The sequence below is a fragment of the Salvia hispanica genome, chromosome 3, assembly GCF_029641045.1.
Source record: "Salvia hispanica isolate PSC_SH4W2 chromosome 3, Shi_PSC_v1, whole genome shotgun sequence".
In the NCBI taxonomy this organism is placed as follows: Eukaryota; Viridiplantae; Streptophyta; class Magnoliopsida; order Lamiales; family Lamiaceae; genus Salvia; species Salvia hispanica.
The window spans coordinates 56,957,720-56,984,651 of NC_142694.1; the positions used below are offsets into that span (position 1 = coordinate 56,957,720).

The 26,932-nt window shown below is 35.1% G+C and overlaps 5 protein-coding genes across 5 annotated transcripts; 3 read left to right on the forward strand and 2 right to left on the reverse strand.

The window, feature by feature from the left end:
• The first annotated feature begins 1,966 nt into the window (after nt 1-1,966).
• Nucleotides 1,967-4,265, forward strand: LOC125217142 (polygalacturonase-like). Its single transcript, XM_048118976.2, has 9 exons — nt 1,967-2,291; nt 2,384-2,515; nt 2,587-2,754; nt 2,864-2,884; nt 2,960-3,167; nt 3,249-3,330; nt 3,493-3,601; nt 3,679-3,795; nt 3,870-4,265. Exons 1-9 carry the CDS (start codon nt 2,007-2,009, stop codon nt 4,086-4,088), a joined length of 1,341 nt encoding a protein of 446 aa, XP_047974933.1. The 5' UTR covers nt 1,967-2,006; the 3' UTR covers nt 4,089-4,265.
• Nucleotides 4,266-5,816: 1,551 nt separating this feature from the next.
• On the reverse strand, nt 5,817-6,493 carry LOC125209309 (fission regulator-like protein). Its single transcript, XM_048108909.2, has one exon. It carries the CDS (start codon nt 6,352-6,354, stop codon nt 6,046-6,048), a length of 309 nt encoding a protein of 102 aa, XP_047964866.1. The 5' UTR covers nt 6,355-6,493; the 3' UTR covers nt 5,817-6,045.
• Nucleotides 6,494-8,975: 2,482 nt separating this feature from the next.
• On the forward strand, nt 8,976-15,584 carry LOC125211005 (protein SEMI-ROLLED LEAF 2-like). Its single transcript, XM_048110674.2, has 20 exons — nt 8,976-9,218; nt 9,361-9,612; nt 9,802-9,876; nt 10,034-10,149; nt 10,294-10,408; nt 10,525-10,653; nt 10,939-10,986; nt 11,111-11,295; nt 11,385-11,581; nt 11,694-11,983; nt 12,063-12,212; nt 12,293-12,670; nt 12,788-12,937; nt 13,181-13,253; nt 13,472-13,599; nt 13,705-13,902; nt 13,990-14,112; nt 14,189-14,305; nt 14,384-14,587; nt 15,135-15,584. Exons 2-20 carry the CDS (start codon nt 9,466-9,468, stop codon nt 15,264-15,266), a joined length of 2,955 nt encoding a protein of 984 aa, XP_047966631.1. The 5' UTR covers nt 8,976-9,218; nt 9,361-9,465; the 3' UTR covers nt 15,267-15,584.
• A 788-nt stretch (nt 15,585-16,372) lies between these two features.
• LOC125211729 (uncharacterized) lies at nt 16,373-18,899 on the forward strand. The gene is made up of 3 exons (XM_089067400.1): nt 16,373-16,504; nt 18,348-18,456; nt 18,543-18,899. The coding sequence occupies exons 2-3, from the start codon at nt 18,363-18,365 to the stop codon at nt 18,689-18,691; spliced, it is 243 nt and encodes an 80-aa protein (XP_088923526.1). The 5' UTR covers nt 16,373-16,504; nt 18,348-18,362; the 3' UTR covers nt 18,692-18,899.
• A 2,231-nt stretch (nt 18,900-21,130) lies between these two features.
• On the reverse strand, nt 21,131-24,757 carry LOC125211771 (leucine-rich repeat receptor-like tyrosine-protein kinase PXC3). Its single transcript, XM_048111691.2, has 2 exons — nt 21,782-24,757; nt 21,131-21,704 (listed from the first exon to the last, which is right to left on the reverse strand). The coding sequence occupies exons 1-2, from the start codon at nt 24,114-24,116 to the stop codon at nt 21,379-21,381; spliced, it is 2,661 nt and encodes an 886-aa protein (XP_047967648.1). The 5' UTR covers nt 24,117-24,757; the 3' UTR covers nt 21,131-21,378.
• Between the last annotated feature and the right edge of the window lie 2,175 nt (nt 24,758-26,932).

Sequence of the window (26,932 nt, forward strand, 5' to 3'; positions counted from 1 at the left end):
CATAAAATTGAAAGTTATCTTTTTTTAGTTATCTATGTCATAAAATTAGTCAACGAAGTGTTGAATTAGGAGTAAAAAATTGAAAAATATAAATTTTAGCGGGTTATCGGGCCAGCCCATCGGGTTTTCGGGCCTGGCCCTAACGGGTTGCGTAATCGGGTGCGGAGCTTATCGTGTTTTATTTTTATCGAGCTAGAAATTTCCGACTCTAACTCTATAAATTTAGCGGGCTATTCGGGCCAGCCCACAAATTGCGGGCTACATTGACATCCCTAGTTGTAAATATATACAAAAATAGTTACAAATGAAAAAAAAAGGAGATAAAAGATGTCTTACATAAAGAGCTAATAGTGAATTATTAAAAGTGAATTTGTAAGAGTGGCCTATTAAAAATAAAATAAAGTGAAGTAAAAGTAAATAATAATATTGATATTGTAATTTGTAAAAATAAATATTATTAACTAAGAAAAAGGCTGAAAAAATAATCATTCTTGCAATTTCATTTTTACCTTTTATTTTACGACATTCCACGAAAAAAATAAGTACTTTGGCACAAAATTATATCCTTTTTGAATCTATTTTATCTTAACGTTTTTATCTTTAAAATGGAAAGTGGCGTTTTTTTACATAATGTTTAGTTTTAATCATACCAAATAATTTTGTATCAACTTATTTGGTGAATTGTGAGCTGCAAAATGAGAGACTAATTAGAAAGTATTTTAGTTGATAAACGTTTCTCCTTTGACTAATATGTCAGGGGCTTGAATCATCACGATCACGAGTAAATAAGGAATCATTACTAATTATTTTCAATAATAATAATAATTATAGACTAACCATATTAAAGTACTTACTAGTATGTCACAACTCACGAGAGAGGATACATCCACATTAATTAGATATTCCTTCCGTCTCATAAAAGTACATGCACTTTCCATTTTCATCTGCCCACAAAAATATGTGCATTTCATTTTTGAAAAGTTATACAGTATTAATTTAATAATGTAAGTCTCATTATCCATTAACACTACTATAAGTCTATAAGTATCATTCTCTTTGTTTTTCTTACTTTATCATACTATTCTTCTCTTCTCTCTTATTTTGTCAATTTTGTTTTAATTCTCGTGCTATATCTATTGCCCATATTTTTATGGGACGGAGAGAGTATAATAGTAATTACTGATTAATATTCTATGAATAATCATTTTCTCCGAAGTCTAAAATTCCACATAAATATATACTTCTAGTAGTTTCTGTGGTTATAACTTATAAGTGATGCAATTTAGCATACATGTTTGAGAGAGGGAGAAGTGGTTCTTTGAGGACTTTTGCACGAAAAAAATACTTCGATTATCAAAATATATTATTAACTATAGTAACAAATATACTTCTCTAGATTAATTAACATTAGTATCATTTTTAAATAAAAATGTCCTTAATAAGTTACGCAAGTTCTAATCTCGGGAAAGCAATTGTTGTTAATGCGTGTTAATCTATATTACCATGCATTTAATAATGGCAATAACTTTCTCTTTTGTCTATTCCAAATCCCTCAGCCGATAAACTTTACCTTATCAAACATAAGAAAATGCTAAAGCAATAAATACAGAAGTCAGCAAACTGTTATACTTACATATCCTTTCGTCTAAATAAATATATGCCCACTTCTATAGTTTTTTTTATTGTAATTTTCATTATTACAAAATAGTCAATATATATGTGTATTTTGGGCTGTCCAAGTCCACATGACCAAAACGAACAACACAAATTCTCAGAATATGGTTGAAATTTAGAAAATATTAAAGAATTTTTCTCACACGTCTCATTTAATTTGCATTCGAAAACTTCAAGTAAAAAATGATGATATCATCATCTCCCAATTCATCCCAAAACTTGTATACATGTACAAGGTAGGTATGCATTTGTCACTATATATCCAAATTTTGTTATTACACAAACAAATTAAATCGTCATTTCATTTGGTAGCTCTAGAAAAAGAGTTAGATATGTGCAATGCAAATAATCTTTTGAAATTGTTGATTGTGTATGTTTGTTTAAGCCCAATTTGCACCAATAGCCTCCATCACTATGATGATGATGATGATGATTTCCCAAACCATTTATTCCAACAAGAATTAGGATATGATCTTGGTGGTTATCCCTTGTATATTAGTCATGCTGAGCTCACTATTCAAATCCAACCATGGAATTCAGACACTAGAAGAGTTGCTAAGACTGCTAATGTAGTAGATTTTGGAGCTAAAGGTGATGGAAAAAGTGATGATACTAAGGTAAGTAACTAGCTAGCTAGTCTATTAATTATATTGTCTATACAAATTTTACAATTTTTACTTAATTATGGGCATAAAAAATATATTTTCAGGCTTTTCAAAGTGCATGGAAATCAGCTTGTTCATCCAAGGAAGATGTCACTTTTGTGGTACCAAACTACAAAAAGTTTCTCTTGAAACCATCAAGATTTTCAGGACCATGCAAATCCAACATAACTATCAAGGTATATATTTATTATTAGTACTAAAATGTTAGTTATAATATGAAGATGGTGATGGAGAAATCAAAGTGCAGATAGGGGGAACCATCATAGCATCGGATAATCGAGCCGATTATAGCAAAGATAGGAGACACTGGATTATTTTCCATGGTGTTGATAATCTAGTGGTAGGAGGTGGTGGAACTATCAATGGCAATGGCAATATATGGTGGAAAAATTCTTGCAAAATTGACAAGTCTAAGGTGATGTGAAACTCCTTTCTATTTCACTTAATAAATTTCATTTCTTAATTAGATACTTTTTTTGCGTGACATTTTCTATTTCTTAATTTTTTTTCCTTCTCTTTCTCAGCCTTGCAAGGTTGCTCCAACGGTATGTATACTTTTAGTTGAATATGTTACGATTATTGTATAATTTGTAGTATTTAAATTGTAAAATTGGATGCAGGCACTAACCTTCTACGAGTGCACAAATTTGGAAGTGAAGCATTTGAGGATTGAAAATGGACAGCAAATTCATGTATCGATTGAGAGTTGTAGAGATGTTGAGGTTTCAAGAATTGTGGTGAATGCCCCAGAAAAGAGTCCTAATACAGATGGAATTCATGTCGCAGACACTCAAGATATTATGATTTCTAATTGTATCATAGCTACTGGTATATGTAGTTGTAATTTTGATTCAATATATATACTGATATTTTTCATTATTTGTTAACAAAATTGTGTAATGATGCAAGGGGATGATTGCATCTCCATTGTCAGTGGATCAAAGAATATTCAAGCCACTGATATTTCCTGTGGGCCCGGCCACGGCATCAGGTTTGGACTCCAACTTAGACACAGATTTTATGAAATTGTTTAACCTTATAAAAGAAATTGGTGAAAAAGTTAGTACCACAACGTCTGTCGCACTTTTATAGAATATTAATTTTATAATAGAACGTAGTAACTTAAATATTGTGTTTTTGATTTTGAAATCAGCATTGGAAGTTTAGGGGCTGGAAATTCAGAAGCTCATGTATCAGACGTTGTGGTGAACAGAGTAAACTTCTCTGGAACCACAAATGGTGTTAGAATCAAGACATGGCAGGTCTCTCTCTCTCCTATAACACACACACACACACATAAACCAAAATACTTATTAAGTTGAAACATATATATATACAGGGAGGATATGGAAGTGCAAGCAATATCAAATTTCAGAATGCACAAATGCACAATGTGAAAAATCCCATAATCATAGACCAAAACTACTGTGATCAAGATGACCCTTGCAAACAACAGGTCAAAATATGACAAGAATTTTTTAGTAAATAAAATCAAAGCTAATTTCTTATAGTACTACTAATTAATTTCAGAAATCAGCTGTGAAAATCAGCAACGTTCTGTACCAAAACATAAAGGGCACGAGCGCGACGGAAGTGGCGGTCGATTTCGAGTGCAGTAAGAGCCATCCATGCCAAGAAATAGTGGTGGATAATGTGAGGTTGGGAGGGACAAATGGTGGCAAATCTAAAGCTGTATGCAAGAACATCCATTTGAAGAGCATTGGCACTGTTTCACCTCACTGCCCTTAAAATTTTAATGTGCTAGTATTAAATATAATAGTAGTATATTATATAGGACTAATTACTTAGTTATTGGTGTACATGAGCAGGACTTATCAAGGAAATTGTTATTCATTCATTCAATAAGTAATAATGTATGAAAGGATATTAACAAGTTATGAATGAAGATAATTTTCATTAAATTAATACATTCGCTTTAAAATAAGTTATCACTCTGTATAAATGAAATAGTTACTACCGATGCTGAAATATTTTTTAAACTTAAATATATTGAAAGTTTAGAAAAGAGAGTCAAATTTGAAGCATCCAATTCTTGTGCCATGGATAAAATTTCATTTCAATGTACATATAAATAAACAAAAAAAATCATAGTTACACTCTGGAAAGTGGAAACTAACTAGTAGTACTAATAATTATAGTATCATTAACTTTTACAAAAATATAGCACAATTGTATTGACATTGTAGTGACTAGTGAGGAAGTGGATCATTCCACCCATATTGAATAAAAATTACACAAACTTAAAAAAAGACATCATCAAATAAATACACTACTAACATTCAAATTTGAATTATAATAAAACATCCCAAAAATTTTCAAAGCAAATTTGAGAGACCAATTATAAAACCACGAACATTTAAATTATCACAATCACACCTTCTATTATTGGCCCAATTAATTAATATGAGTAAATGACTTTAAACTCAAATGATCAGACTAATCCAAATTTTGAGGCCCACTTTCATCATGCTTCCATGTTCTTTTACATTACTCAATTATGTTTTTCTTTCTTTTCTGTCTTGCTTTTTTTAAAACACAACAGAATTTGTTTGATTGCAATTTTCCGAAGCTTTTGTGTTCGTGAACAATGCAAACCATTCAAGTGTAAATTTTTGCGTTTTTTTTTTTTTGTCATTTGGATGATTCTTTACTATAAAATTAGTTTTTATTTACTATAAAATTAGTTTTAGTACAGGTTTGCATAAGATCTTAGTTCTATAGGGAGTAGCTTATATACTCGATCCGCCCCCAGCCCCAGTATGTGTCCTGCTTTGACCCTGCACGAGATTTTAGAAATGTAAAAAAAAAACGGATTGAAAAAGTTAATAATATGTGGATCCTACTTTTATATACTCTTAAAATGTGGAACTCCTTACCAAAAGTAGTGCTACTAAAAATGAAGTGACATACTCTCTCCGTCCGCAAATAGGAGTCTCGTTTTTCCATTTTAGTCCGTCAGCAAACATGAGTCCCGGTTCGCTTTCACCATAAATGGTAATAGGGTCTCACATTCCACTAACCCATTACACTCACATTTCATTTAAAACTAATGTATATAAGTGTGGCTCATATTCCACTAATTTTTTTTCATCCATTTTTCTTAAAATTTGTGCTACCATAAAACGAGATTTCTAATGACGGACTAAGGGAGTAATTAATAAATAACATATCAAATTGGAAAATTGGGACCCATGATAGGAGACAGAGAGAGTATTTGGTAGGAGCTTCTAATCTGCGTTGAGTTCATACATTGTTTTTTAGCTTCTTTTTCCATTTGATATTTTGCAATAAAAAATTTATTCAATGCCCCATAAAAATAAATACTTGTAAGGCATAAGACGGCATAGCTCACGATTAATAAAGTTAAAAAAAAAATCCTTAAAATATTACTAAAAATAAGAATGCACTACTATTTTTATTGATAGTAGTATTAACTATGTAGCTTACCTGATTACCTCATTTAAATGTAGACATCTTTAAGGATTTATTAGAGTTTCATGTTTATCAACATACTGTACAAAATAAAATCAGAAATCAAAATAAAAAGGACAATGTAGAAACCCAAAGTGGAAAAAAAATAGTAACGAATGGACTAAATATATCCATATTTTTGGGTATTGGAGAATTTTACAGTTTAAAAAATAATTAGAAGTAAGATACAAAAAATTTGATGCATAATCCTTTCTCACTTCTTTGCTTCTTCATTTCCTGCCGGTTTTGGATCCTCCTCCTTGGCCGGCGGCGGTGGAGGCGGAGGCGTAGGCACGCCGCCGTCGATGCAGCTGCGGCACTTCCTCTCGACCCATCCCTCCACATCATGGTCGCCGCCGGAGTGCTGTCCGCCGCAAAGACGAGCAATTATTCCGGCGACGACTGCAATGATCGTGATCGCCGCCAACACCACCACCAGAGTCTCGATCGAGCGGCGTGTGGAGTGCCCCGATTCTGCTTCCACCACCGGCGGCGGCTCCACCAACGGCGGCAGCTGAGCCATTCTAGTTTTAATTTTGAGAAAAAATTAAAAAAGAAAAGGAAAAGAATTGTCTTGATTTGGGAGATGGAGGTGTGTGTGTGTGTGTGAAAACAAAATGAAATCGTTTGATAACATTTCAAAGCAATAGCTGTTGAAAAGAAGCTTTGAACAACAAAGCCGTTGCGCCCACAATCACTTTTCCCTCTCATCTTTCTCCTTTTTCCATCTTCATATACTCTACTTCTCATTTTCATTTATTTTGTTATTAGTTTCAAAATTCTAAATACATTGTTAAATTCGAATTGTCATTAAAATTGTAAACTAAGTAACTAGGAGTATGAAGTAACACCCCTGTTGTTTCATACGGAGTAGTTTTAAGCGAGAATTTAAAATTCATATTAGTACTTCCCTCCGTTCCGGATAATTCATGTCAGTATTCCATTTCGGTCTGTCCCACATAATTTATCGCACTTCACTTTTACCATTTTTAGTAGTGGACCTCATATTCCACTAACTCATTCCTACTAACAATTTATTGTAAAACTAATACTTTAAAAATATGACCCACATCATCAACTTTTCAACTCACTTTCCATTAGATTTTTTAAAACTCGTGCATGGTCAAAGTGTCCCAAATTATCAGGGACGGAGGGAGTATGTCTTTAATATTTCAACAAACCAGAATTTGAACAAATGTAATATAGCCGGAAGCTAATATTATCTGTATGTATATGTAACCATGTGAATACTAGTCTTAAGGAGATGTTCTTTTCAGTTTCATAGCTTTATCATCATAAAACATTATCAGTTCCTAACTCAATACAGTTAAAAATTCATAAATATCAGTTCCTAACACAATATTAGTTACTGACTTATATTTTGTGATGCCAACCGAATATTTTTCAGTTCTCAAAGTTTTCATTTAGAAAAAAATCTCATTTGCACAATTATATTTTATCATTATAATTATTCATTGGTATATAATAAAACTACTGATTGGGTTCAAAACAAAAAAAATAAAACTACAGGTTTAATCATAAAATATAAATTAACATGTCTGTACAAAAATAGATTCACATTTTATCCATCAAAATTCAATTGAAAAATCGTATTGGACTTTATTTGCAGGTCCAATCAAGTTCAAAATTGAATATAAACGTCTTAAAAGAAAATTTTAGAAGTACAATACAGTTCTCATGTAAAGTAGATTTTAATAGAGTTGACACATTAAGGCTAATTGATATGACTAAGATAAGCACTTGACATGTAGATATCTTCATCTCCATTCAAATTTATTTCATGGTAATTTTGAATTTAATGTATGGATGATTCACCGATCCATCTTATTATTTCAAGTTTTCTTAACCTAAAAACCCCAACATTTTGAACAAAAAATAAACAAGAGTTCATAAGGATGGATTCTCTTTAGCACATTGCTCTTGTATTTTGATTTACTTTATCTTGGCCACATGAAATCTTCCATTCAAACAAACTACTTTCCTCCGCAAGTTGCGGAAAAATATTGAATGGAAAAATGCATTGTTGTTCATTATGATTTGATGATAATTGTCAATAATTATTAAACTACTATATATATTGTTTACATCATGTCTTTGCCTACCCCACTCCTTTGACCTTTACAAATACCTCCCGCTTTAAAATTTCAAACACACGCCGAAAATCCAATTAAATTATGATAAATTTATACTTCATTTATGTGCGGTCATTAAATGTCTCATTTGGCCATTTTAGAGTCTCCACTGATATTAGATATCTTATTTCAGTTTTACTTTATTTAAAAGTAGATTTTGTATATTACCAATTCATTTCACTCACGTGGGATTATAAACCTAATAGGAGTAGTATATAAAAGTGACATTCACTTCCTCTAACCCTTTCATCTAGATTCCTTCACAGTTCTTAAAATTTGCCAAAAATAACATTTTTCTTCCATATTTCTTCACATCTATATTACAAGTACTATCTCTTTGTCATGGAAAGATATAAAATAGTCATGCGCTCCTCAACAATGGTAGACCATCAAAGAGGAGGCTTAAGCTTTCTACTTTCTAAATTTATAAAAAATGGCTAATTAAATTATAAATTTTGCATATTTCTTCCCACACAATTAAAATTTTAAAAAAATTTCATATAAAATCATAATTTCAGGTGGACTTATGCATAAATTCAGCATTGTTCTATATGACGACGACAAATTTTAGATATTTACTTTTTATGTAATTAAAGAAGATATAATAATGAAAAACACAAAACTCACAATAATAGCATTATTGTTTACTCTTTAAACACACTAATGCAATTGGCGAGTTTTAATTTTTTTGTTTTATTTTACTCTCGATTAAACACATCAATATATCATTGACTTGTTTTTTCTAACACACCAATAGTATTATCGTTTCACTTTTCAAACGCACCAATAACATCAACGAGTGTCCATTTCATAGAGTATATGAAAAAAAATTCATTCATAATTTTTTTCTCAAGGTAACCCCAAAATCAAAAGTTTGCAATGATAGTATGAAATGGATTATTATAACGGTCACAATATTTTACACTAATAAATCAATAATATTTTCTATTTAGTTTTTGTTGATGATTTTGGGAAGGTAGGGCCGCGTAAACGGCAAAATGAGAGAGAATACAAAATCTTAAGCATCCCACCATGATTCCACCTTCTTCTCTCATTCGACAAATTTAAAATTGATTTTAGCATCCATATTCCATTCCAGCCATATATAGGAGACAGAGAAGGAGAGAGAGATTCATAATTTACGCGAAAATGCTTGAAATTCGGTACACTGTTGGCAATCTTTGATGGATTACCAGAGCCTTCTGGTCTGCTCTTTACAGGAATTGATCCCAAGGTAAAGTCACCAAAACTCCCTTTTATTCATATCAACAACGATACGAATAACAAAGGGATGTTCCAAAATTCCCCTACTTTTTCTGCATTTTGGAATTGGAATGGGCTGATCACAATTCTTCCTTTTTCGCTTGGCCGCTCAGGAATTGCCTGCTCGATTTTGATACCTCCAGCTTTCCTTTCCCTTCTATATTTTCTGAGGTAGAGAAGGGAAAGAGAGCGTCAATTTGAGGGATTGTGGGAGCAAAATGAGCGTTGTTTCCGGGGTTATCTCTAGGCAAGTGCTGCCGGCCTGTGACAACCTCTGCTTCTTCTGCCCTTCCCTGCGGACCAGGTCCAGGCAGCCGGTCAAGAGGTACAAGCACTTGATATCAGATATTTTCCCCCGCTCTCCGGTGAGTAATTTCTTGCTCATTATTCATAACACAAATGGGATCAGAATTTCGTTTTTCTTTTGGATTCAAGATTGAATGGATGTTATGTTGGTTCATCAAGAAGGATTCTATCTGAAATTAGTGGCTATATATATGATATCTGCGGAATTGGCTTAGCTATTGAACCTTTTTCTTTGGTTTGCGTTGTAGGATGAGGAAGTGAATGAGAGGAAGATTGGGAAATTATGTGACTATGCTTCGAAAAATCCTTTACGCATTCCCAAGGTATTGGTTTGGTTATGTAGGTTGCTGTCACTGCAGTGTACTGATATGGCAATCTTATAGTAATATTTTTCGGAAGTTGTAGCTAACTTACATGTGTATGTAGTTTGCATTGAAGCTAGCTAGCTTGTTAATGGTTTTGTTTATCTTGAAATGACAGATAGCAGACTCCCTCGAACAGAAATTCTACAAGGAATTAAGAAATGAAAACTATCGATTTGTGAAGATTGTTATGTTGATCTACCGGAAATTCTTGTTATCCTGCAAGGATCAAATGTATGCCCACTGACATTTATTGCTTTTGCCTCTGTAGTTTCTCTTGTTGGCAGTGTCTATTTTTATATCTATCTCGGCTCTTTCTTAAACCTAAGACTTTTTGGGGAACTTCTATCAATAAAATTCACCCCATTTTTGTGTCAGGCCTTTGTTCGCAAATAGTTTATTGAGTATCATGTTCACCTTGCTGGATCAGACAAGCCAAGATGGAATATTAATTATTGGATGTGAATCTCTCTTTGATTTTGTAAACAACCAGGTTGGTACTGCTGTTTGGTTCTTCGATTTTGCATAAGCTTCTGCGTAAGTTCTTGAATTTGGTTCCCTTTAATGGATAAATTAGGCTTACTCTGCTTACAATTTCGTGCTTTCCAGAAAGATGGAACATATATGTTCAATCTCGAAGGACTAATTCCCAAGCTCTGCCAAGTAGCTCAAGAAGTGGGAGATGATGAGCAGTCAGAACATTTACGGGCAGCTGGGCTGCAAGCTCTATCTGCAATGGTTTGTGTTTGAAATTCATTGCTTATTGGATGTATTTGAGTTGATAACTTGATATGACATAAACCTGTATGGTCCCAATAACTTCTAGTTTAGTTTCCGATTCACAAACATTCAGGTCATACAAAGATTCTTTTAACATCTTTGCATCCATTGATTGTTTCTTGAACTCTTATTGACGGACAGTTTAAATTTCTCATAAGTATTTCTCAGGGATTCTATTATGTCTTTATCACTTCTCCTATATATTCATTTGGATTTATCTGCTTTTGTGGTTGTCTTCTACAGGTTTGGTTCATGGGCGAAAACTCCCATATTTCAGTTGAATTTGATAATGTAAGCTTATGTCGTATCCCCTTATTTGATGCTGATATTGTGAATATTTCATATAACATTTGCCACAATAGAGCATTCTACTGTTGGTTGGAGCAGTATCACTGTTAACTGTCTGATTCTTCAGATTGTTTCAGTAGTCTTGGAGAATTACAAAGGTCAAAGTAAGGAGTCCGGTGGTTCTGAGCAGAACGGTTGGGTTCAAGAAGTCAATAAAGCTGAGGGATTCAATTCTCCTTCCGTAGATACTGCAACAAAGGTTCCTTCTTGGAGAATCATTGTAAATGAAAAAGGACAACTAAATGTGGCTGCGTAATCTCTCGGATCATTTCCTATTTATTTATTCAATTATTATTATTAGCAGCTGAGCATGCGTGTAAAGTGAATCTTGATTTACGCAGAGAGGTTGCCAAGAGTCCACAGTTTTGGTCTAGGGTGTGCCTTCAAAGTATGGCCAATCTCGGGAAAGAAGCAACCACCATGCGTCGTGTACTAGAATCTTTGTTTCGGTATTTTGATAGTGGAAATCTGTGGCCTGTTCAAGGTGGGATCGCTTTTCCTGTTCTCAAAGACATGCAGCTTCTGATGGATGAATCTGGTCAGGTTTATAGGGAACCCTTTTCCCTGTGAATATCTGTTTTCATTTTGTCTGCTCGTATTAAACGGATTGCGATGCTTGGACTAATTATCCCATTCCTATGCCTGTGCAGGGAGCACACATCTCTTGATATCAATATTAGTCAAGCATCTTGACCATAAAAATGTCCTTAAGCAGCCCGATATGCAACTCGACGTAGTTGAGGTTGTCACTGCTCTTGCTCGACTGACGAAGAAGCAGTCATCTGTACCTATACTCAGTGCTGTAAGTGACATCATGAGGCATTTGCGAAAAAGTATACACTATTCACTTGATGATGCAAATCTTGGAGAACAAGTTATCAAGTGGAACCGAAAATTCAATCAAGTTGTTGATGAATGTCTCACGGAGTTGACATCAAAGGTTCACAAATCATACCTTTGTCGTTGTGGATTTAAAATACATGTAGAATCACAGTACTTATTGTTGTACCTGTTAACAGGTCGGAGATGCTGGTCAAATCCTCGATGTAATGGCTTCTATGTTAGAGAACATCTCGAGCATTACTGTAATAGCAAGAACGACTATTTCTGCTGTCTATCGGACTGCTCAAATTATAGCTTCTATGCCGAATGTTTTGTACAAAAACAAGGCAAGGCTCTGTAGAATCTCACTCTCTCTCCTTCCCAGTCTCTCTCCAAAAGCTTTAATTGACAGTTAATCTATAATTAGGCATTCCCGGAGTCTTTGTTTCATCAGCTACTTCCAGCTATGCACCATCCTGATCACCAGACGCGAATTGGAGCTCATCAGATCTTCTCTGTCGTACTCGTTCCATCTTCTGTCTGTCCTCAGCCATCTTCTGATGCCTCTAGGACTGACCTCTTGAGGTCGCTCTCGAGAACTGTCTCTGTGTTTTCTTCATCAGCTGCATTGTTGCAGAAGCTACAAAACCAAAGGACCCCTTCCAGGGAGAATTACACAGAATTGAATGGAGACGAGCAAGGTGGAGTATTGAACAGAATTAAATCGACTTACAGTCGGGTATATAGCTTTAGAAGCTCACCGGCACCAGATGGTGATACCGGAAACAGCTCAATTAAAGAAGCGGTAGGTCACCGTTTGTTAGTATTGCTACTAAATGTTCTTGGTGTGGTCATCAATTAAGTCTAAAGTTCAGATTTCCTTTCAAATTATCACATGCATTTATCTTGTTTTCCATTTCAGGATGCAGTTCGTCTTAGACTGAGCAGCCACCAAATAACACTCCTGCTTTCATCAATTTGGGCACAATCTCTATCTCCTGAAAACATGCCTGAAAACTTTGAAGCTATTGCTCACACTTATAGCTTGATTATGCTGTTTTCTCGAGCTAAGGTAATTACTTTTATTGTATTTCTTGGCGGACTCATTACAATTGTATTTTTGAGGTATTCATTGAAGTAGAAATCATTACAAGGGTAAAGTATGTAACAACTGTGGTGTATAATCACAATGAATACATGTTTTATCACACTAAAATGGGTTTCCTGTTCCAGAAGATTAATAGGTCTTCATTCTGCATGATTGGTGACTTGGTGTGTTACTGTTGATGGCTATTATCTTTCTGTTTCATTTCAGACCTCCTATCGTGATGCTTTAATTCGAAGTTTCCAACTTGCTTTTACATTGAGGGGTGTTTCTCTTAAAGGAGGTACGGTACACCTAGTAAACAACGTTCACATCCAAATATCAGACTACAAATATTTCTTGTGAATCTTTATTTTGCTTATTGATTCTCATTTTAGTTCTTGTGATTAGCATCTTTGATCCATTACGAGTTACTATGGGTTGAGTATCTATTTTGCAACCTATTATCTTTCCAGTACTATCAGTAAAAGCCAGTTCTAAATAAATTCACTTGATTTTCAGGCACTCTGCCGGCATCACGACGGAGATCTCTGTATGTGCTGTCATCTTCCATGATTATCTTCTCAGCAAAGGTCTACAATATTCTACCCCTCATCCCAGTTGTCAAGGCTGCAGTCTCCGATAAAGTGGTATGCTACTCAGTCTCTAAGTCTTGTTAACAGAGATTTCTTATGAGCATGTCTATACTGTAAAAGTCGACATTCAAATTCGATATTTTTTGCATTTTTTATCAGGTTGATCCATTTTTGTGTTTAGTTGAAGATTCAAAGCTGCAGATAAGTGATGCCGGATTAGAAAAACAGAACGTGTACGGATCAAAAGAAGACAACACCGCTGCTGTAAGGTGTCTTTCTGAAATAAATATCAGTGGCGAGCTGACAAAACAATCCCTTGTTTCTGTTATTATTAGAAACCTAGAGAATGTACTCGAGGTAACCTCGTTGTCTGCTCATGAAAGGGCTTTGTTGTTCTTGATGTTTCTCTCTGATGGTTTGCGTCTTGGTGCTGTTTTCGTGCAGTACGAGGAGGTTGCAATAAGGGAACAGTTGGTCCAGGAATTTGTGCCAGACGACATGTGTACGCTTGGCAGCAGCCAAAGGTACAACGACATTGAAGAACATGGACGTGAGAGCAACGTTAAGGTAAAACTACTTCTGTTGGAATTTACACCTTTTTCGTAGTCTCTGACAGCTAACCGAGTTTCCTTTGGACATGCAGGGCATCTCAGGTTTCAGTATGGACGACGATGGACATCACGATCTCCATGGTCCACCCAATTCGAAGCTGACCATCGAGTTCCCCAATCTCCTCAGTGTCGATCAACTTCTGCAATCTGTAAGTTTGATGTCTGCTGGGCTGCGTCCCTTTTACAAAACTGCGGATGCATTTTGAGCTGTGCTCATTGCTTTACAGATTTTGGAGACAGCCCACCATGTGGGCAGAATGTCCGTGAGCACGGGATCCGAGACGTCATACAGAGATGTGGCTAATCAATGCGAGTCACTTCAGCAGGGAAAGCAACAGAAGATGACTTTGTTGACCATAGCTTCAAGAAATGCTGCAGCTGGAGCTGCTGCTACTAGCGGACTAGAAAAATCACATGGTTGTGTACCTAAGGTACGTCTTGTCTACTACTCCCTCCGTTCCGTAGTGGAGGCATTTCTTTTCGGTACGCGATTTAAGAAAATTTGTGTTAATTAAGAGTAAAGTAAAGGAAGAACAAAGTAGAAATGAAAAAGATAGAGTAAGAGAGTGAGAAGAAATTTGTTGACTTTTACTAAAAAGGAAAATGACTCCACTACTATGGAACGTACCAAAATGACTCCACTACTATGGAACAGAGGGAGTACGTAGTATCCAATTGAAAATACGACTGCATTTCATCCATTTTTCCATGTTTAGAGGGTGTTAGTGAGTTGAGCTGAGTGATTAGGGTTTGATTGCTCGGGCTCATGAGCCAGGAAGTAAGTTGAGCTTGAGCTCGAGCTTAGGGCTACTCGAGTAACGAGCTCGTGAGCCTTTGGAGTCATTATAATTACAATTCTAACTTTCTAAAGGATAGCTTTTAAAGTTAATCGCGTCCATTGATCACTCAAGTTTGAGTTTGATGACACTGCTCGACCTTTCCCCCAGTCGTCTTACTCTCCCTCCTAATATCGTGCAGGGCGAAAATGCTAACAAGATATTGGGTGGGCCTCCGGTGCTATGCGCGACCGAGTATCAGAGCAATCCCGTCTCGTTCCGGCTACCATCTTCGAGCCCTTACGACAACTTCATGAAAGCAGCCGGATGTTGATGAGCCGGAAAAAAGCGCATAGTGAAGCACGAGATGTAACAACAGAACTTTGATCACGTCGCTTTCAACGAGAGAACCATGATGGGTGATCGGCATAATGGTGTGGTGACACAAGGAGTATGAAGATTCATAGCCTCTTTCTCACAAACTGTGGATATTCATGTGAGGCTTTACTAGTTTTCTTTTCCTCTAGTTTAGACCCTTCTCATGTACAAAACAAAACCTCATTCATTTTTTCTTTTTCCCAATCTTTCACTATTATCTTTTCATTTCATGTCACCAGGAAATGTATATATATATCCATTCATTTTTTCTCTATATTGTGATTATATCTAGTGCAAATTTGTCTACGTTTGAATTCGAGCATCCTCTCTTCGTCCGCCATTAAGTATCCTATTTTTTTCTTTTTCATCCTCTTTTATTTCACTGACTAACGCATTCCACTCATATTTTATTAGTATAAAACAAATATACAAAGTATGTTGCATGTTCAATTAACTTTTTATACATATTTTATTTTATAAAGCAAAGCAATTTCTTAAAATTCATGCTGGTTAAATCTGACACATTTAAGTATTTAACTATGGACTGAGGGAGGGAGTATTTATTTGGCGCTTAGGCTAATCGATTTTTACATAATTGTAAGTGGTTTTTGTTTATAAATGTGAAACTTGTCAAAACTAAATTATATTATACTAGTTTTAAGAAATCAATTTTGGACGATTTCTTATATTTTTTTAATAATAGTAAAAATAGTCTTAAAAATTACAAATTTTAAAAGTGCGTAATTTTCCTAATCAAATAGGAGTAGAAATTTTTAGATAGATATTAATGTTACGTGGTAAGTCGTGAAATTTACATAATTTAGTTTGAATTAAGCATGATTTAATATCATTTCAACGCTCTAATTCTTGAATTCAACGTTAAACAATGTGTCTAATAAGAGAAAATATATCTCGCAGATCTACCGGTTCAGAGAATTGACCAACCATTAAAAAAATAGCATCAATTTTAAAGTTTATGATTTTTAAAATAGCTTTCAAAGTTTCATGCCAAATTTTATGATTTTAAGAGCAATAATCAAAGTTAAATATTGAAATTTGTCAGGTCGAACGGCGTCGTTTGGATTTCCCTGATTCGCGATGCATATACAAATTCATCGAATCGCCATTCTTCTACTTTTCCTAATACGACTATCTGGAAGATTCAAGTCTCCACAAATCTGCCGCATTCGTCGAGTAAGCTCTTCTCTCTCTCTCTCTCTCTCTTAATATGCGTATTGTTCGTGAGCGACGGTTAATTTTTTTTCTGAATAATCTGGATCAGAAAATTAGGGTTTTTAAAATTTTGTTTTTTTTAATGTTGAGATTTCGGTGTTTGTATCTTGCTCCATTTTTTTTCTGAATAATCTGGGTCAGCTAGATTTGTGAACATAGAGCTGGTAACAATTTTGATTTGGATTAGGGCTTTGGGTATCGCCATTATTTTCGTCTATGCTTATGGCAATATTGGGACCGGTTTTTGGCTTTCTGTAAATATATGTTGCATCCTTTTTTCGGTATCAGAGTAATAACCACACGACGAACTCCAATCGATCATCACCTCCATGATTTGATGCAACTTAACCCAAAATCAAATACACAAATCGATAGAATGGATGAATATGAACTGCATTGATTGAGGTATTACACAAATGGAACTTCAAATGTAAATGGAAAAGAAAAGATACAATGATAAGATGAACTAAAACCATTCAAAGAAGGATAAGATGAACACGATACATTCAATGGAGAATCACCGGATCACCGGATTCTCACGATGACCACAGCTCGCAAGCTCACACAATTCTCATGAATGACAATCTAGCTGCGAAGAGGCCTCTTATTCAGCTGCCCTCTCTCTCTCTCCCCTTAACCGTATTCTCTCTCTCTCTCTCTTGTCCACCGTTGGATCTTTCTTGCTGAGTTGTCACAATCTCCTCTCATCTGCTTTATTCCATCCAACGCTTTCATAAGTAAAACACGCTTCTTCCTTTGCCTTGTTCTTCTTCCTCTTCTTTAATTTTGTCATGCATCAATATATCAATGCTTATGGCAATATTGGGACCGGTTTTTGGCTTTCGGTAAATATATCAATGATACGATTATTCGAGTATTAGGTTTGTTAATTTTGTGTGCTTTGTTTCAACTTATAAATTGTTTGAACTGTTAAATGTTGGTAGTCCTACCTCTTATTCAAGTATATCTAATTGGAGAATTATTGGTAAATGTGATTAGTATATTGTCTATACAATGATGAGAGTTTTAGTTTCTAGTGTTCATGGATATGTAGCAATGCCCTTTAAATGCCTGTTTTTGCTGTAATATTAAAATGCATGTTTCTCTATGATTTCTTCAAGAGTACTATTGTTCTTTCTCTCAACACACTGATCTCATTGTATTGATATCTTTGCAAATGTTTTGGGTTCATGTCTTCGAGGTAGTGTTGAGCCCTTCAATTTACTGTCATTGCCTATGCCTTTCTCCAACAATGCTTCTAATGTTAACTTTGCATTAAATTCTCATATGAAGGTTTTGATCAGTGTGTGTGTTGATTTGACCGTATGTATCTAGTAAGCTGTTTTTAGGGGTATGTATCTGTAAGCTTGGTTGAGTATCAAACACAGTAGGTCAAAAACCATTTTCTGTTTGCTCGTTTGCATGTCACGTAGTTGCATTTTGATAATAATAAGTTTTGTTTGTTTTACCGAGAAGGTCTATGGTTTGGGTTCACATAGTCCTAGAACCAACCTAGAAAACATAAATTGGTTTCCTGTGCAAATCTGCTAATTGCACTCTCTCATCTGAAGCTTTATGTGATTGGTTATTTCAGAAATGAGTGTCGAGTCTCTTGTAACATACATTTGTTTAATTATGTAAATTCATTTTTGTAAGTTTTAATATCTACATTAATTTAGATGAATTTGAGTTCATCTAGTATGCAGGCAGTTGAAATTATCCCTTTAAATCTTCTCCGACATTCTTCGTATTACTATAACTGCGCCTTTTAATTGTGCTTGTTCTTACTTTGTTTGACTCGCAGTTTTGGGAGTGAAAAATGTCAGGCAAAGCCATCTTCTCTGCTTTTGTGGGATCACTTGGCATTGCATATGTGTGTGACTATTTAATTTCTGAGAAGAAGATTTTCGGAGGTTTGTGCTTCACTTTCAATTCATTCTGTCATAGCTGAATTCGAGCTCAATTCATTTTGTCATTAACAACTGCATTTCGACCTTAGGTAGCACTCCTTCTACTGTTTCGAACAAAGAATGGGAGCTGGCCACTGACAAAAAGATGCAAGCATGGCCCCGAACCGCCGGTCCACCAGTGGTGATGAACCCCATCAGCCGCCAGAACTTCATCGTCAAAGCCAACCTCGATGAGTAAATGCGGCCCTTTCACTTAGACCTCATATGCTTAAACATGGCATACAATTTGTAGAGTGAACTTTTTGTGTTGAAATTCTGCTGGTTGGTATCTGAGTGTAGATCTCCACTTTATATTGCTGAGTTTTTTTCGAATAAGTTTTCTATGTTTGACATATTTCTTGGAATTTATCTCATCGTTGAAAGAAATGATTATTATTATTTGGTCATTGATCATGCTTTTGAGAAGGTGATTTCTAATTTTAATCTTGGAAATTGTAGTTAAACTTCCGACTTTTATTTGCAAATTTTTAATTTTAGAAGTTCCAAATGTATATCTAATTGGTAGGAGTATCTAATTTTCTCACGTGTTTAATAAACGCTTATGATTTTTCTATCATAAGTAGTTGGGTGTAGTGTGACAGTGACAATATAGTATTTATTATTTTATGCAAATGCATAGAATACGTACGACGTTGTCGAGACATACACCTTTCATCAAATTAAAGTGCGGTCCACAATTTGCTAAACTCGTCACTCCCTTTACATTATTTTTCTAAATTTGTATTTTCTTCCTACCTGAAAAATAATCTATTTTTAGAGTGAACTATATAGTCTTCGATCTTTCACAGTTTGAACAAAAATAGTCATTGATCTTTCACAGTTTGAACAAAAATAGTCATCGATCTTTTTAAAGGTATTTTGGTACTTATGACAAAAATAATCAATCATGGGACTTTTAGGGCTTTAGGCTACGGAGAGTATTTTTAGAAATTTCAATTAAATTATAACATCAAACATGTGATCTTTGTTTGTGTAATATATATTGGTGTCACATCATTTTTATGCAAAAACAATTGGGATATCACAAATATTACTTCTTTATCACATGCATTTGCAGATATGAGTTTGGCGTCAAATGCATTTTCCTGCAAAAGTAATTGAGATGTCATGAGCATGAGTTTGGTGTCGTCATATGCATTTTCCTGCAAAAGTAATTGAGATATCACAAGCGTCAGTTCTTTATCACATGCATTTGCAGACATGAGATTGGTGCCACATGCATCATCCTGTAAAAGTTATTGATATGTCACATGTATCACTGGAAGTGTGTGTATCACATGTCTTGGTGGAAATATGAGTTTGGTGTCACATGCAGTATCCTACAAAAGTTATTGATATGTCACATGCATTATCCTACAAAAGTTATTGATATGTCACATGCATTACTTCAAGTGTGTTTCACATGTCTTGGTAGAAATATGAGTTTAATGTCACGTGTATATATATTTTGTTTATAAATAGCTTTTTACATTTTTTTTGAAAATAACACTAACTACTCATTCCACCTCAAAAAAATATCTCCCAATGAGAAGTGGAAAACCAATGATCATTTTGGATGTTGTTGCATCATATGACTTATGGAGATGGCATGCATTCTTTGGAATTCCAGGTTCGTGCAATGATATTAATATACTCCATCGGTCTTTTGTTTTGATGATGTCTAGAAGGTCGAGCATCATATGTTAATTACATAGTAAATAGACATCAGTATAATAGGGAATATTATCTCAATGATGGCATATACCCTGCATGGCCTACATTTGTCAAGTCAATCACTTCTCCACAAACTCAAAAGCATAAATTGTGTGCTCAACACCAAGAGTGTATATAGAGAAAATGTTGAGCTAGGATTTCAAGTCCTACAAGTGCATTACACATTTTTGCAGAAGCCATGTCTTGTCCAGACAAGATTTTGATAGGAAAAATTATGATTATTTGTATCATCATGCATAATATGATAGTAGAAAATGAACGTAATACATATCAAAATTATTATGATTGTACTGAGTTTTTTCCAAAACACACCTACAAGAGCATAAGAAGGAAATGCTGAAGCTTTTTGCCACTCTACTCAATGTATCGAGAGCTTGTTTCTTATATAACAAATCGAGATCAATTCCGCAATAGAGAAACCCATAATGCTCTTCAAGAAGATTTGATTGAGCGTATTTGGCACAAATAATTGAACATGCAATGTTTATCTTGTTTTAGTTATCTTTCTTAATCTTCACTTTTAATTTGTAGTTTGGTTTGTTTATTTTCTTTTATCTTACCACATTTCTTTTATTTGTGTATTTTATTATGTTGTACTTCAATTATATAATTGTCTAATAATTTTCATTATAAATTTGAACTCTAAATAGTATTTTATATATTTTTAATATATTTAAATAAAGTTTAAAATTTATATCAATTAAATATATATAAAAGATAAATATTTAATTGGATTGGGTTTGAGTTGGGTCACTAATGAAAGTAAAAGTTATACAGTAAGTTGGGGGTTATATATGTGGATGAGAGAGAAATGAGAATTTATTAAGGAAAATGATTGGAGTTGGGTTGAGTGAGAGTCATTGATGAAGGTTTCGAATTTGAGTCCACCGTGACATAAAATATGAAATTCTTCAAAAATATTATTTTCAATATAAAATGCGGCATTCTCATATGAACGTGCTGCCAACATTCTCCATAAGAATGATATATGGAAATTAACAATGGTAGATAGCATGCCTCTTTAGTGAAATTTCTTGATACAATGGTGATGCAATCACACCCCCTAAAATCAACCAATCTGTGAAAGGGATTGTTATGTGTTCTTGATCATCAGAGTTGTCTTTGTCTTTTCTAATTAAGAATGAGCTCTCTCTAATCTTGCTTGATTTCTTGAAGCATCTCCACAACGTTCTTCATCTTAGGCCGTTTCGCCGGCGTGCTATCCGTGCAGAGAAGAGCTACTTTCAAGGCTGCAAGCATCTCTTTCCTGCAACCAAATGATATAGTGCTTAGCCTTGCATCAAGAATCTGCTCGGGGGTTTCGCCCCGAGCAGGAGCCGAGTGCACCCACTTCACCAGATCGATCCCTTCCCCAAAGGCCTCGTCTACGGGCAGCTGTGTCGTGAGGATCTCTAGAAGTACGACTCCATAGCTGTAGACGTTGCCCGGTGCTGTAACTTGCATTGTGTAAGCATATTCTGTCAAACAAGTTCAAGAAAGAGTCAGTATTGTTGTAACTGGATTAGCAAGAAATGATTTTGATCGATGTATGTACCGGGAGGGATGTATCCGAATGAGCCAGCAACGGCACTGATGCTAGCTGTCCCTCTAGATGGATCTAGAAGCTTCGAGATCTCTACTTCACCGACCAATGGAGTGAAGTTCGAGTCCAGAGACACGTTGCCTGAAGAGATGTCAAGGTGGATGATGGCTACATGGTGGAGGAATGCCAGGCCTTCAGCCACACCGATGGCAATGTTGAGCCTCGTGGACCAGTCCGGTTTCTTGGTCTGGTCGTGGAGGTACTGAGCCAGTGTCGCGTTGGGGCAATACTGATGCAGCAGCAGAACAACATCCTCAAACAAGACAAACCCTATTGGCCTCATCAAGTTGTCATGGCATAGCTTGCTTAGCTTCTCGACCTCTCGTATCATCTTGCTGCGATGGTTGATCACAGTTTTGTCCATCGACCTCAGCTTCCTGACCGACAGTGTCATCCCGGATGGCATGTCTGCTCTGTATAGAGTGCTGAAAGTGCCCGTGCTGAGTAGATTCGAGTCTTTCATGGTTGCTCGTGCAACAGCATCAAAGTCTATAGCCTGCTGCATGTTTTCGACAAACACATTTCCTGCTAAGATCACGGGATTGGCGCTAGCTTCTTCATCTTCAGCTGTCCCTGCATCTTTGGCAGCTTTCTCTTGCCTCTCCCTCATCATAAACAGCAAGACAATCACTGTCACCGACAAGAACACAGCCAATCCCGAGCCAATCACAGCTAGTACAATCTTGTAAGAGACTTTGTGATGGTAAGCATCGCGGGCAGAGTCATTGAGACCACCACAAGAAACGCTCAGAGGCTCACCGCAGAGCCCTTTGTTCCCAAGAAAGCTCGAATTGAAGCTCTTCTGAAAGGGTTGGAATGAGGGTATCGGCCCACTGAAATGGTTGTTGGAGAAGTTAACCTCTATTAAACTCATCATCCCTTTCAATGCAGATGGAATGCTCCCACTGAGCTGATTGCTCGACACGTCTAAAGAGACCAGCTTGTCCAGTCTCCCTAGCTCCTCGGGCAGCTGTCCGTGGAGATGGTTAGAGCTCAGGTTCAACGCGATCTGCAGGTTCTTGATATGCCCTATCTCAGGGGGAATAGTCCCGGTTAGATAGTTACTTCCCAATTGCAACTCCAGCAGCTTCGTGCAGTTGCCAATCTCTCGTGGAATTTCCCCTCTTATCGAATTCTGGCTCAACAGCAAGAACTGAAGTCTTGATGCATTGCAGATACTCGTAGGAATGGTGCCATTCAACCAGTTATTACTCAAATCAAGCTTGTTTAAATTCTTGCCCCTTAAAATCGGAGTTGGGATATCTCCAAACAGGCTGTTCCCGGACACAATGAGCTCCTGCAAATTACTCAACGAGCCAAACTCCAACGGTATGGTCCCAAAGAAGCTATTCAAAGCGAGGTTAAGCAGCGTGAGATTCGAGCATTTTGAGAACTCCATCACAATCACACCAGATAGATTGTTATTGTTGGCCTCAAAATAAGTGAGACTACTTATATTGCCAATCTCTCTAGGAATCCCTCCACTCAGATTGTTGTCACCAATTCGAACATTCGAAAGGCCTCTGCACTTCCCAATCGCCTCAGGGATATAGCCACTCAGTCTGTTCTGAGTCAGAACAAGAGTTTCAAGCTTCTCCATAGCAAAAATGCTCTCAGGAATCGATCCCTCCAAATAGTTCGAATGCAGGTTCAACGACTTAAGCTCACTAACTAGGCCTAACCTATGAGGAATAACACCACTCAGTGCATTCTCATAGGCAGTAAAGACTCTCAAGCTAGTTAAGTTCCCAAACCATAAAGGGATAGAGCCACTCAACTTATTCGAATACAGCCTCAAATCTTGCAACTTCACTAGGCTCTCAAGCTCATCAGGGATCACACCATTGATCAAATTATTCGAAAGGTTCAACGCCATGAGGTTCCTAAGCCTACCAAACTCTACAGGAATCGATCCTTCAAAGGCATTGAATGACAAATCAAGAAACTCAAGCTCAGATAAGTTCCCAAGAGAAGGTGGAATCATGCCATGAAACTTGTTGTATGAAAGATCAAGCCATTTGAGTGATTTGAGGTCAGAGATGAGAGTGAGATTACCTTGCAGCCCATGACTAGAAAGATCAAGCCTTTCCACAACTGAATTATTGGAGCTGCAAGAAATGCCAGGCCATGAGCAATAATCAGAGATATTCCCATTCCACACAGAAATTCCAAATTCCTTCCCAATTTCTAATAATGCAGCTTGATCACTCATGATCTGGGCGTTCAAAAGTTGAGACCTTGAGAGCAACCCAAAAAGCAAAATGCTCAAGAAACTGAGTAATGGCATTTTTTGGGTTGCCTTCAATTTGGGAAAAAAGGAAATTGGAACTAAAGATTTCTTAGCCTTATGTTACCTATGCTACCAAGAAACCAAAAGGGCAGTAAAAAAATTCACTCTTTTTGTCAAGTTTTTGCTCATGAAAGGCATTACTACGGTGGAATGTCACTCATAGGTTAAAGACAGGATTTTTTTCAGTAAAGCAGAACCTTGAAAAGCCATGAGGCATAAAAGATTCAAGAATTTCCACCTTTTCAGCGCTGCCCATTTCTAGTAAAGTTGAAAATGAAGGAATTATAAGAGTAAAAAATTGTTGATAAAAGACAGCCACCCCTAAAAAATGCAGAAAAGGCAACACTTTTGGTGGAAAAGGAACTGAAATTTAGAAGCAAACAAGACGAAGAGAAAGAGTGATGAATAAAATGCAGTTTTAGTAGTACTAATAAATGACTTAACAATGATTCCAAAAGGCTTAATTAAAACAATGAAGTGCAAGTTTTTGCAGGAGAGGGAAAAAGATAGTTCCTTGGATTTGGAAAGAAGATGATGAAACAAGAGTGGTTGCAGTGTTTGGGAAATTGTTTTTCACGGGTCAGGTGTTTTGTGATTCTTGAAAGAGAGAGAGAGAGAGAGTGATTGTTGAGTGTTAAAAGAAGAAAGCTGTGTATTGTACGTGTAGAATAGCAAAAGCGTCACGAGAAATAATCAACCTATTCTTATTTGCATAGGCCAAAACAAATTGGAAATTTATGCAATCATCCCTTTTCAAATTTATACTCCCTCCGTCCAAAAAAAATAAAGCAATTTGTGTATAGTATGAGTTTTAATATAGAATTGGTAAAGTAAGAGAGAATGGAAAAAAGTAAGAGAAAAGGGAAAAAAGTAAGTGAGAAATAGTGTTAGTGGAATGATGTTAAAGATTATTACTTGATGAAAAGTTTTTCTAAATGAATGTGCTCTATTTCTTGTAGACGGCTAAAAATGATATTTAAGGAATATACTACTACTCACTATTGTGTTCCTTTTAATAGCAATAAATGTCACGTCCAAAGATGAAGAAAACACACCATTTACAAGAATATGGTATGGACTATGGAGGAGTACTAATTTAAATTAGTGTCAAATTATAAACTGCCAACATATTTTAAATTGTATTTGTATTACACTCTTAAATGTCAATTATTGTCTATTTGATTTTTCCCTCACAAACAACGAGAGAGTGTACTATATGTCTCATATAATCTATTAAAGTGCTTAAAATAGGTAAGGATTTTATTTGGCCTGTTATATTAAATCCAAACATTATTGGATACTTTTTATAAATAGAAATTTAATTAGAATGATTAGCATGGTCCATGTGTAAGGATGGCATGCATAAATCGAAAAATAGAAATAAAATATACTACTAATAGATATATTAATCACCCGCATAAAACGAGATCTATGTATATTGGGAAAAATGTACTAAAATACGTTATAAATTTTATGTGAGCATCAATTTTGTTTGATGCACGTTTAACGTTGTATATTTATTTTATACTAGTATATACTACATCCGTCACATGCTACTTGCATTTTTCTTTTTCGATTCATCCTAAACATTTTGCACTATTTATTTTAAGTATAAATTAGCGTATTAAATCAAGATATTAGAGTTAATTAAGAATTCTTTTATTACACTTAAAATACTAATTTAACTAAATTAATTACTCAATCCTTAATTTACAACCGAAAAAGAACAGTGCAAGTAATACGAGGCGAATGAAGTATTTAGTTTGATTTTAATACATTAACAAAATATATAAAATCAAAGATCGGTTCGTTCGTTTTCTTTATAATTTTAAATAAATAAATAAATAAAATAACAAATTGAGCTTTTATTTTTATAGATTTTACTATTAAATTAAAAATATCAATAATATTTTTATATTTTAAAATCAAATTAAATATACAAAATAAAACAAGCAACAATAAACATGCATAAAAAAGATAACGCTTAATTGTTTACATAAGATGTACTAACATAGATTGAGGCAAATGATTTTTCAAAACTTCAAATTCAAAATAGAGAAATATCAATTCCACAAACTACTTTTTTATATAAGCTCCCACCACTCCTTTACTTACCTATGTCCCATTTATCTTCCACTTTGGCAATGCAAATTTTACCATGGCAACGAATTATTTTACCTTGAAATTATACATTTTGCAATAATAGTAGTATGAATCAAGTGTGAATGAAAGCAATTGAAATGACGTAGCGATTGATGGGCTTCGAATTGTGCCATACCTCGACAAAGTAGGCCATACACTTTGTCTCAATAATCTATTTGCAACGGTCACCTCATTTTACTACTACTATTATCTTTATTTTGCATATTCCCAACTATTTTAATTTTTTTTCCAACAAACTAATGGGTGAATTTCAATAATTAAGATGACTACTAAAAATAGTGAATTATTGTTGTCGAATAAAAATTGCAGTGTTTGTCCCGCTGTCTTTGCTTATTTTCTTTTATTTGTGCTGTACTCTTTATATCCCTTTGTGTATAATATAAAGGAGTACTAATTTATGTTGTTTTCTTTTAATAATGTCTTGTTAGTCGGCTGCTTTTAGCATAATTAATGATGAGGTTTATTAAGGCACGAAGCAGTAGTTAAGGCAAAAATTTTGCAGGAAACATGGAATTTGGCGGGAAAATAATGTTAGCAATGATTGATGATGATGGTCATGATGGCCATACATCATCCTTTTTTTTAGCTTATTTCAAAAGAGCCAATCATTTCATTTAGGCTTTTCTTATGTTTTTTCCTTTTGTCTTGAA